The sequence below is a fragment of the Pteropus alecto genome, unplaced genomic scaffold (assembly GCF_000325575.1).
Source record: "Pteropus alecto unplaced genomic scaffold, ASM32557v1 scaffold67, whole genome shotgun sequence".
NCBI lineage: Eukaryota > Metazoa > Chordata > Mammalia > Chiroptera > Pteropodidae > Pteropus > Pteropus alecto.
The window spans coordinates 7,234,784-7,246,588 of record NW_006441061.1 but is presented as its reverse complement, the minus strand read 5'-3'; the positions used below and the strand labels follow the sequence as shown (position 1 = coordinate 7,246,588).

The following is an 11,805-nucleotide window of genomic DNA, read 5'->3' as shown; positions in this document are numbered from 1 at the left end:
AGCCGGGGCTGGGCCGCCCCGCCTCGCAGGAGGGCGACTGCTTCCACGCAAGACGCGGCTGCTGTGGAAACCAGTCCGGAACCAGTGGCCCCTCGAACAGCCGAGGCCCGGACGGGCCCAGCGGACCACTCGGCAGCAAGCGGATCACCCGCTGGGCCTCCGCTGCCGAGGACAAGCCACTTCCAGGCCACGTCACTCTCCCCAAGTCAGAGTCAAGCTCAGACGTCGGACGTCGTGCTCGTCATTGAAGGGTCCTGTATTCTTGCCAGTGGCTTCATCATCGCCATCCGATGGGACCCTGCACAGACTTTTAGAAAGAACTAAAATTGATGGCCGGAATCGACCGTGAGTCGTCTGCAGAGCCCACAGCAGCCAGGGACGCAGGTGTCACAGAGGAGGACGCTGACGTTCAGGGAGGTCCCATGGCTGTCAGGCGGAGTCTTTAAGGAAGGAAGCAAGGGAAGCCCAGAGTTGAGTTTTCTGGGTTTTAGTCTAAGGAGCTCTTGTTAAAAGCAGCTGCATCGCAGCCCCGGAACCCCAGCCTCCGGCAGCAGCCCGCCCACCGTCCCGGGGTGCAGAGGGAGAGACAGGCGTCCAGAGTCTCAACGCTGTCGGGCAGGACTGGGATACGAGAGAGACGCGAAGAGCTCTCGGAACCTCAGCCGGCCTCCCACGCACGGGCACTGCCGGAAGCTGATGGCATCTCTCAGGGGCCCAGGACTCCCGAGGACCTGAAGGGCACTGTGCTTATGCGGTCAGCAAAAGATGTTTTGTTTTTTAACAGAAACTTGGAAAGCTGGTGCTCTTAGCAGGTGATTTTTATTCGGAGTCCTCAGCCCGAGCTTTACGGGAAGGTCCATTTCTGCTCTGGGAGCCTGCGGTGGCTGCTCAGACACCAGTGCTGTGTGTTAGCCACATCCCTGGTGCCTGGGACCCCAAGTCCGGACTCCGTTGGCTGATCCCAGAAAATGAGCTTCCCATGTGCAAATGCGGATCCTGAGATCCGCATTAACCTCGTGTGTTCATTGAATAAATCTGCAGCAAGGGCCAACGTCCGTCCCTTCCCAGATGGCCTGGTGTGGCCTGAATCCCCTTCCTCCAGAAGACCCGGCGGGGCCTCCCTACCCCCACTTCCCGCAGAGTCCTCTGCTCCGACCACGCTGGCCCTTCCTCTGTTCCCTGACCGTGGCGAGGTCATGGCAGCCCGGGGCCTTTGCCCTGGCCGTCCGCTCGGCTGGGACACTCCTCCCCAGGTCTTCACGTGGCTGGACACGCCGTTCAGACCCCAGCCAGACGCGGCCTCCCATCGCTTAGTGTGTTTCTTTGCAGTGTTTGTGACTCTCTGAAATGGTTACTCGCCTGCGTTTGCCTGTCGCCCCGGCTGGAACGTAGCGGCAGGAGGGCAGGACCCTTGGCTTCTTGCTTGCTGTGTAGCGCGGTGTCGTGTGGCAGAGCCTGGCACAGCACGAGCGCTCAATGACTGTCCCTTGAATGAATCACTGGGAAAGGCTGACTTCTGTATTAGTCTCTTATTTAGGTGAAAATATCCGTAAACGTTTGGAGAATAACTGGATCAGAAAGCTCTACGGCAGATTCTTAGCCATGTTGTTTTTAATCTGTTTTCATCCTGACAGATGACGCGCGGTTTGTGGGTCAGAGGGCAGACCTGTTACTCATTCAGGCAGTGATCTCAGCGCTGGCTCCCCATGCCCCAATTCCTCAGGGCGATGTGGGGACACGTGCACCGGGGTGTCGCACAGGGCAGGAGCCCTAAAATCATGACCCGGGGCTTGTAGAGGGCAGCGAGGCCCAACCCTGGCAAGAACAACTCCTGGGGGTCAGCGGGGCCCACCAGGCTTACAGCCCCTGGAATGCGAACAAAAGGCAGGGGACAGAGCCCCCTCAAGCCCTCCGCGGGCCTTTGTCTTTAACCGCCCAGGCTTGTTTAGGGTGGGCCAGCCTTCATCGGAGGAGCCAGCGGCCTGTGCTCAGAACAGCCTACCCCTAGGGGGAATCATGAGAAGATTCATAGAATCTCGTTGCCCAACATACATCTCCTGAATCAGAAAGTACCAGCCCCCATCTTCGAGTGGCTCCCACCTGCCCGGAACTTTGTATGCAGCGTGGACCCCGTGGCGACAGAGCCTGTCACCCTCTCTTGGCGGATGAGGGATTTGAGACTCAGAGAGGGTGAGGGACCCACCAGAGGTCCGTCAGCAGTAAGGCCAGGGCTGAGACGGGGCCTGGGATGTGTTCGCACACTGAGCCCGTGTTCTCTGTCATCTGGGCAACTCGGGCTGGTCAAGTCGAAGGGACACTTTTGCAAAGAGAAACGTCATGTTTTTCTTCCATACCTACCACGGGCACTGTGTCAATCAAGGAAAAATATGATGGACGTGGTCTTTCGTCCCCATGGAACCCACCTTCCTTTGTGAGAGGCGGACATTACACAGGAAACTAGCCAGGGACGCAGGTGCTGACCTGGTGGGGGCCATCTCGGAGGGGATGTTCTCTGGGGCCCGAAAGCTGAGTCCAAGGCTGGCCCAGCCCGACGGGAGGGACGGGCGTCCTGGATGGAGGGGTCTGGGCATGCTGGTGAGTCGAAGGTCTAGGGCAGAGCCGCCTGGACAGGAGGCGGAGTGGGGCCTCGGGAGCCCGGTTGGCCGTGGGGGAGGGGCTGCTCCTACTGCCCCCCCGGCGCTGGGCCCCACAGCAGGTCTGGTCGGGAAGAGGCCTGTTAGCTGAGCCGACGTCTCCCTCACGTTAAGTAGCCGACTGTTCCCATCCTCCTCAGGTCCGTCTTCTGTTCTTTCCTGGACAAGAGGCTGAAAGACGAGAGAAAGAACAACTCTAGGGCAAGTGACCTGGAGCAGGTTTTCTGGCTCTTTGGTGACAGGGGTGTCCCCCGGCACGTCGCGGTCATGGAGGGAAGCCGGCATCGGTGGTCTTCCTGCCCCTCTCCCTGCCACGTCCACCTGGCTGTCAGGCCGGGGGCCTTTGGGAAGGTCTCACCTGTGCACATTAGGGCCACTTGCCTGACCCCCCGATGTGGTAGCTGGGAAACCAGGTGTCCCCAGAGAAGCCACCAAACGCTCCCTCACTGCTCTGGGAGACCAGCCCGTCGTGGGGCCACGTCCACGGCAGACAGCGGTGCTATTTACCGAGTATTTCTGGGAAAATGAGTGCAAAGCGCAGGAAACGCAGTGCAAATTGCTACATGGGACATTTAATGAGTCTGAGAGGAGAGAGATGAATTTCAGGAAAATGTCAATTGTGCTATGTAAACGAGAGGCTTCTCCGTAAGACTTTATTTCGGTCTCTGGTTACAACTAGAGCTGAGACCCTTCAGAGCTTCGATGCTGCACGTCAGAGGCGCGAGGTGGCTGTGGCTCGGAGGTTGGCAGAGAGCCCCGGGCCCCCACGTGGCCCATTCAAGGAGCACGGAGCTGGGGCTGGTGCACGTCCGTGATGAGGCTTTTGCTGCAAAAACTGGATTCTCGGGCGGGGGCGGGGGGCAGGACTATCCCACTGCCAATGGGTGTGGTTATCTTGTCAAGGTCAGGGGAAGATCAAGGTCAAGGTCACCCTTGTCCCATCTCAGGCAGCCACATTCTTCTTGTCACCAAGACCATGGAGGGACCTGGAAAAGGGCAGCCAGAGTCTTGTCCACTTAAACCCGACTCTTCCCCAGTTCAACTCATGGTCAAGTACAGTTGGGAAGCCCCCAGGCCATGGAGCCTGCTGCACGTTCCCATTGGGTCAGGAGACGTGCCCAGGACGGCAGAGTCTCGATCTCTTGTCTCCCTTTGTCTGCAGTCCCTGACGGCATCATCATGAAGGTGCTGAGCAATCGCCTGACCCAGCACGACTGCATCCAGAAAGGGTGGGTGATGTACGGCTTCCCCCGGGACCTGGACCAGGCGCACATGCTGAACACCCTGGAGTACAAGCCCAACAGGTGAGCTCTCCTCGTCCGGTCGGGCCAACACCTGCGCCGCCTCCAGGGCCTCGGCCGACGGGACCCACCCGGCAGTTTCCAGTGTATAAGAGCCTTCGCTTGTTTCTGACGTAGAGCGTCTCACCCATCCCCATTCCCGGCCACCACCCCATTTGTCCTATGAACTTGGAGGCTTTGTCACCTGGCTGGACCTGAACTTCCCCACCTGTAAAATGACAGTGCATACGAACAGTCTTCCCTTCCTCATGGGGTTGTCGTGCAATCGACTGAGATTTTCTTCTACTATTTTTACAGTTTTGTTTTTTACATCGAAGTCTTGGATGCCTCTGACATTTATTTTGACATGGATATGCAGTCTAATTCTTTTTCCCCAGATGGTTAGCCATTTGTTCCAAAACGTCGATTATCGTTGAACGTACTGTCCTTCCTTCGCTAACTTGAACTTGAGAGCACAGCGCAATCATGGCCATTGTGGAAATAAACAAAGACCACCCCAGTGAAAACGAGCAAAGGCTATTACGTCAGAGTTTGCTCTGACGGGGGTGTCACACGCCTCCTCCCTTTTGGCAGTGACTCGAAGGCAGGCAGAGGATCAGGAGAGCATTTTAGGGGAAAAAGGAAACTGTTTGGGGTACCCTGATGGAGACTGCGGGTCCAGGGGGGGGACTGAGGTGGCCAACTAGAAGTGGGGTGTCCTACATGCTTGGTTAGGGGAGCGTATTTCAAGACGTTTTCATTCTAAACTTCTATGTTCTTGCATATTAGAGAATGTCTTTCTGTTATCTTTATTTGTAAACACCTAGCAAAGTAGAGAATTCTTTGGGCCCATTCCTTACCCCTCAGCGTCCCGGCTCGGTTCTGTACTGTCCCTCTGACACCGCTAGGGTTGCAGCAATGTCTGAGGTTGTACCCATTATAGATAATTTGCCTCCTCTGTCTGGATGCTCATAGCATGTCTGCCTGCCTGTCTGTCTGTCCGTCTGTTTATTTACATTCAGCAGGCCTCGTCTCGGTCTCGGTTCTCTTAATTACTTTCTGTGGAACATTATGAATCTTTTCTAGTGACATTATTTCGGGAGAACTTTCTTGTACTACACAATTCATATTTTTCTGGTTCCTTCGCTCAGAGTTCTTATTCAGGAAGACCAATTATGTGTGCGTGTTGGATATTTATCATCTGTTTCCCGTAATGATGACTTTTTTCTAGCAGCTTTTATCTTTTTCCTCTTCTGTATTATTTTCTCAAATCTGTCCTGCATGATAACTTTATTTTCTCTCATATTTATTTCTCGTGGCTTCTAATTTATTTTTCATTTCATGCTTTTCTGTTTCCCTTAATTTTTTTCCCCTAACTTTGTCAGCTTTCTTTCATCTTTCTTACTTTATCTCATCATCTTTTCTTTGACTTTTTAAATATCAGAGGCTGTTCTCTCTAAATTATTTTGAGCACGTTGATAAGGCTTTATCTAAAATATTATCTTTCCTGGAATAATTCTTTCAGGCAGTGGTCATCATCTCTCTGTCTCTCTCTCTGTCTCTCTCTCTCTTTTTTATTTTAGGACTCTTTTTGGTAACGTCTATACCTAAGTCCCAAGATGGATACATTTTGCAAATCATTTGTCTTCGAATAGGCCTGTCGTTTGTCTAAGCATAGCGCGAGCTGGTATGTCAGTATTCTATGGCTGCTGTAATGAATCGCCACAAACTTGGTGGCTTGAAGGACCCAGCGCACTGTCTTATAATTCAGTGAGGCTAAAATCGCTATGTCTGCAGGGCCGCCTTCCTTTCCGGAAGCTCTCAGAAGAATCTGTTTCCTTGCCTTTTCCAGCTTCTAGAGATTGCCCAGTCCTTGGGTCAGGGTCCCCTATCTCCAGGGTCAGCGATGCTGGGACACACTGACCCTCTGTAGTCACGCCTCCCTCTGACCAGAGCTGGGAACGGTTCTCAGATTTTAAGAACCCAGGCAGGAGGGGTGGGGGACACGTAATGAAGCCACATCAACATCCTGAGCGTAATTGCATCTGCAAAGCCCCTCTGGCCCTGTAAAGAACCGATTCACAGATTCTGGGGATTAGGAGGCGGGCCTCTTGGCGGGAATGTTATGGTGCCCTCCACCCTCGGGACCTCCCAAACCATCTTAACTTCTATCCCTGGAGTCAGGGCTGGAGAGCTTCCTGCTGGGGGCCCCACAGGCCCCAGAGCTTCCTGTCATACACTCGGGTGGTGGCCGAGTTTCCAGGGGCCTCAGCCCCAGAGGCCCGGTCCACCCTCCATTCCCGGTAACATATCAGACTCCGGCATCAGCAGTTAGCGTCTGTGCGAACCCCTCACCCACTTGAAGGAGAAAGACGGGGAAATGCAGAACAAACGGCCCCCAGGGAAGGCTGGGGCAGGCCGTCGACAAGGTCGGGGGTAAAATCCCAGTGCTCATTTTTCCAGAACCCTGAACCCCGAGGGGAAACACACCTGTTTCATTGACTGCCCCCACCCCCACCCCCACGCACCCTGCCAGGACTGTGAGCCCCGCGGGAGACCCCGGGTTCATTCAAAGGCGGACAGGGAAGAGTCCAGGCGGGAGAGCCTTCGATGGAGGGCCGGCTTGCAAGGGAATGGAGTCAAAAATCAATTTCTAAAGACTTGGTAAATAATGCCCATTTAATTTATTTGACCCTCGGGCAGAGGACGGGCAGGGGAGAGAAGGTGTTTGCTTGCAGTGCAGATGGACTCGCATGCGCTGTTTCCTGCCCTGCCTATTTCTCGCCCATCCCTGGGGGTGGATTTTCTCTCCTCCCTCATCTCCGAGGGGTTCGTTTCCTCCAGCTTTGTGTTCACTTCCACGTTTTAGTGATTAATTCCGGAAGTCATTTTAGCCGGAAACCTTCAAGTCCAGATGCGGGCTTAGGAAGGAGCCCACCGAGCTCTGGGCTGGGTACCAGGGCTGGAGCCCGGGCTCCGTCACGAGGCCAGTTATACAGGACTCCGGCCGCGGTGTTGCTGCTTCGGACACGACGAGGAAATCTTGACAGAATTATAGTCTAGAAATCAATCTGGGAATACGATACGGAAATCTATAATTCAGATATGAAAACAATCTGCAGAGGCTCTTGTTTTAGGAGGGTTGGATGAAATGAGATTAAAATAAATTTACATATATATCAATTTTATGATGAAAATATCGTCGCGCTAGTAAATAGAATTATTGGGGAAGGGCGAGCCGCTCTGTGTATTGGATACAGAAATAGACCTCTTTGGTTTATCAGAAAGCAAAGTTATTCTCTCCTTGTCAGATATAAATCTCTTCTTAGATTGATAGCTGATATATAGCTAATAAATGGGCGGTGTTTTGCTTGACTCCTGCCCCATAAACCCACGGTGGGTAATGCTAAATTATTTCCCTTTGAGCAACATCAGTCTCTTGATCCCGACATCACACGGAGGGAGAAGCAAATGAGGGAATCGATGTATCAAAAAGAAGGAGAAAAAGTTATTTGAGAACAAATAAAATGGGCTATAAAGTTTGTTAAAAACGTAATAATAATAGTGAAAAAATTAAAAAGGGAGAAGAAGAAAGAAACAAAGAAAGAACTATCCAAGGCTACACCCGGAGACCCACCCTGTGCCTGGCTGCGAAATAATTCATCTCATGCTGCAAGTTTGTAGCCTGGCATTTTCTTTTAAAATTAATGTTTGCTCTAGAGAAGGGAGCACAGGGTTCTGACTGATGTCGGGAAGTTTGCAGCGCATCAGACAGACTGGATGTTTTCTTTCTTTCTTTCTTTTTCTCTTTTCTTTCTTTTTTGCATCCTCCTTCCCCTCTGTGCTGCAAGGAGCCGCCGGGAAAGCCACGGCCTTGACCCTCCTCCCCCTGGCTGCGGCATCGGGCTGGGCGGGGCAAGGTCTAGGTTACGTTCCACCGCCCGGGCCGGGGTCAGAGCCGCTGCCCCTGCTGCTCCGCGTCTCAGAAATCCCTGGGAAAGAGGGCTGAGCCGGTGGCCGTGGAATTCAGCAGACCGGCTGCAGGATTTTATTAGCGTTGTGTTCTGTCCTATATCGCTTTCTCCATTCCGCCGATTCAGTTTCGGGACTGTGAGGAAGTCACCCAAGGGTGATCTTTTAGACGGGCTCATTTGTATCCCAGGTCATTGTGTGCAAATTGGGACATGCTCTGTAGGTTCCTGGGAGACTCGTTTTTGAATTTTTATTTATTATTATTTCTTAAACTAGATGGTTGTGTGTCCCACGCCCAGAGGAGCCCCGAGGGGGTTCGGTTGTCCCCGAGAAAGCAGTGACAGCTCTCTCCTTACTGCGTTTGGCTCCCAGTTGGTTCTGGGGCTGTCGTTGGCTTTTGCTAAGCAGACAACCCTTTCCTCCGAGGAGGAGATGCAGGCTGGCCAACACGGCCCCCGCCGGGAGGGTGGGGGGCAAGCCCGGCCCCTCCACACAGGCGGGTCTGGAAGATTCCCAGCGCCAGGCCCTTGAAGCCAGCCCTGGCGGCCCCGTCCCAGGCTGAGGCCGGCCCAGAATGTTCTGTCCAGGTTGCTCCTGGTGCTGACAGATGCCTTTCTCTCCTTCCTCCCTGGCTGTGCTCCGCCCCCGTTCTGCCTCGTTCCTGGGTGAGTCTCTGAGGTACTGTCTCTGCCCCATCATCTTTAACCATCATCCTCATCCTCAAGAATGACGGTGCTACTGAGTGCCAGTCACGTGCCCGCTTTTGGTGAGTCTCTGAGGTACTGTCTCTGCCCCATCATCCTTAACCATCATCCTCATCCTCATCCTCAAGAATGATGGTGCTACTGAGTGCCAGTCACATGCCCGCTTTACATCTCAGTTAATCCATTCGAGCGCCCCAGAACGTAAGTCTGCTCAGTAAAAGGCGCCTGGGCTCCAGGAAGCTGCGTCCACCGTCCCTCCCCCCCGGCCTCGGGAGGGAGACCAGCCCTGATGGCAGCTCTTTGCCCTGTTCCTTCGTATCCTTTCCACAAAGCCGTTAACAGTTATCCCTGCTCCCTGGCCAGCCGGCTCGAAAAAGCGACATTTTACCTCAGTTTTCTGATCTGCCAAATGGGACGATAAGCTCTACTCTTTCAGCTTGACAGTACTACTGCCGTGGAAGGGAAATAAGTTACACACTCATACCCCCTAAACAGGTACAGTGCTGATTTGTCTACGTGTCAGAAGCGTGAACACATTACGACCATCACCCATGCCATTTCGAATTCCCGTTGCATAACGAGTCTGAAATGGCAAACGCTCTCTGAAGGGACGAGCTAGGCAGTGTTTGCTACATCTGCCCACCATGGGTTGGTACACCTGCCATGTCGTAGTCTCTAGTAGCTATCTGTCTGCTTTTCTTCCTTACAGAAGACCTTAAAGACTCCTGGATGCGGGGGGTGTGGGGGGGTGGGATTGGGGAACCACCTGGCACGTGGCATAGGCGAAGGACCCTGAAATAGACAAAGACGAAATGGCCCTTTTGTCCAGGAGGACCGCATGGAGCCCGGCAAACTGGAAAATTGCAATCGGGGCATTTCACGATATCGATAAATTATTCTGCCGAATGCTGGTTTGCTTTCTTGGTTTCAACTATGCTAAATTTAAACGATGGAACATTATGGTACATTACGCAAGTCAAAACCGAACTGGCATTTATGTGCCAGAGCTCTCTAATTTTTCTTTAAGCCCTTGTTACTTTTTAGTTCCACATGGCACTGTGTTTTCGGGGACAACACAATGAGCCCCTTGGATAATGGCTTTGCCACCCCTCCTGCGTCCCACAGTGAGAAGGATGCTGCTACCTCTTAAAAGGACAGCAGCAGGACCAAGGAAAGATTTAAATGCAAAACAGAGAGGATTTCTTGCCTCTCCCTCCCCCTCTCGCTCTTTTTTTATTACCACTTGGTCCTTCCAGGAAGCTCTGGTATTTCCGAGGCTGATCCTTACCGGATTAGGGATAATAAACAGCCCGTTAATGGAGGCCTGAACTAGGAAATGGAGTTGCCATCGGCGGCAGAACGCGGCGGCTGGCTGAGGTTAATAACTCCATTATTCCAGCTCTGGGCCACGCCGCCCGACGAGCAGCGTGTTAGCCTTCTCTTACTCCTCATTAATTGAGCTAATAGGACCCGGGTGACCCTGGCTCGCTGGCGTCACCCAGACGTGGGCTGGAATACATATCACGGACTGCGTGCCAACGGGGCTTTGTTTTTGGGAGAGAGGTCTTTCTCGAAGGTCGGTTAGCCGCAAGCCTCTTCCTGATGGCGGAGTCCCCACGCAGCCGTCTGCACCCAGGGACCCCAGGGCGCTCTGCGTGCGTCCCGTGAGGATGGTGCGGTGAGGGCCCGCTCCTTCCGTGGGCTCTTCTAGGCATAGGTTCCAAATGAACCTTGGAGGGGGTCGCCATCATCTTGACAAAGCGTCTGGGGTCGAGGGTGGCAAGGGAGGCGTGGCACGTGCCGCGGGGGGAGCAGGGACAGGCCCTGGCCTTGTCCCTCCTGGTTGTCCTCTTTTGGCACCAGGCAGCCATCTGTCTCGGCCGTCCTTCCCCCGCCCCCAAGTCTCCTAATGGCTCTGTGCGTGTCGACAACAGTTTTGCTTTCTGCTCTCTGGGTGGGGGGTCCGAGGGCGCCCCTTCCACTGCTGAGCCTCAGTTTCCTTAACCGTCACATGGGGTCGCCGGTCCCTCACCCTTTGCTGGATTCGTGTGCGCACCTGCTGGGAAGATGCGTCTAGGCGGCATTCGTGCATTAGAAAATGTCCCATGCAGCCAAGATGGTGTCGTCAACAGATGAAAAGCCGAACCCGGTTATGAGGCTCTCGGTGCTTCGGTCGCCTCGAGTGACACGTTCAGGACACCGGGGGGAGGATTAGGTGAGATGGTGCGGGGAGGTCCCTGGCACAGAGCTCGGTGTCACCAGCGGCTCCATACGCGAGAACCTCGTGAATTCCTGTCCTTGAAGGTCAGAGCTTCTGGAAGTCAGGTCAGCCCAGTTCCGGCCGCAAGGCTTTGCGGCCCAGGCTGGGCCCTCGGCCTCTCCCAGCAGATCCTTTGTTCCCCTGGTGGCTCGTGGGGCAGGCGAACGATTCTGCAGACAGACGAGATCGCACCTGTATCGGGTGCCACAGGGCCGGACTGGTGGGGACGTCTTGGCACTGGACTAGCCCGGCACGTGGTGTGGGAGCCGGGATGTCATCATCCGTCCCTGATGTTTTATAAGACTTAAAGACTCTTTTCTTAATTCTTTTTATTTTATTAGTTTCAAGTATACATCACATCGGTCGGACATTTATGTCGTTTATGAAACGATCCCCCTGATTGCTCCTTCTCTCCCCTGGCTCTCCACCTAGCCATGACCTCACTGCTGACCGCATTCCCTATGCCGTGCTCCCGTCCCCGTGACCCTCTGTCGACTACTAGTTTGTACTTTGCGACCCTTCGCCCCTTCCTCCCGGCCCTGGGACACAACGCAGTGATGCTCAGAGAGATGAAAGGCAGGACTCTTTCGAGAGGCGGCTGACAGGCCTGGGCGTGTCAGGGGTTGCACCTGGGGACAGGGTTATAGCCACTGAGCTGTGGAAGGCAAGGGTAGGGGGTGAGTAGGTTTTGCAGGCTCTCTGTGGATTGGTTCATTGAAATAATTTCGGGGGCTCCGTGGCATAGAGCCTGTCCCCCGGCAGGGCGTGGGAGCCCCATGCGGGTCGCGGTCAGAGTGGAGGCTTAGCAAAGTGCCGGGGAAGGGGGACCGAGAGTTCCCAGCCATGACTTAGAAACTGGCTCGGTCTCCATCGCGCTCCTCCGTGCCACTGACGCCCTGTGACGGCACACGCTGACGTGGCTCTGTGTGCACCTG

At 54.2% G+C, this 11,805-nt stretch overlaps 1 protein-coding gene across 5 annotated transcripts in view; it reads left to right on the top strand.

The window, feature by feature from the left end:
• Positions 1 to 11,805, top strand: part of AK8 (adenylate kinase 8) — a 94,693-nt gene that overhangs the window by 54,161 nt on the left and 28,727 nt on the right. For all 5 annotated transcript variants that reach the window (XM_015594319.2, XM_015594318.2, XM_015594316.2 and 2 more), the window contains one exon: positions 3,817 to 3,958. In XM_015594319.2, coding sequence (XP_015449805.1) covers positions 3,817 to 3,958 — 142 coding nt within the window. The remainder of the gene's footprint in view (positions 1 to 3,816; positions 3,959 to 11,805) is intronic.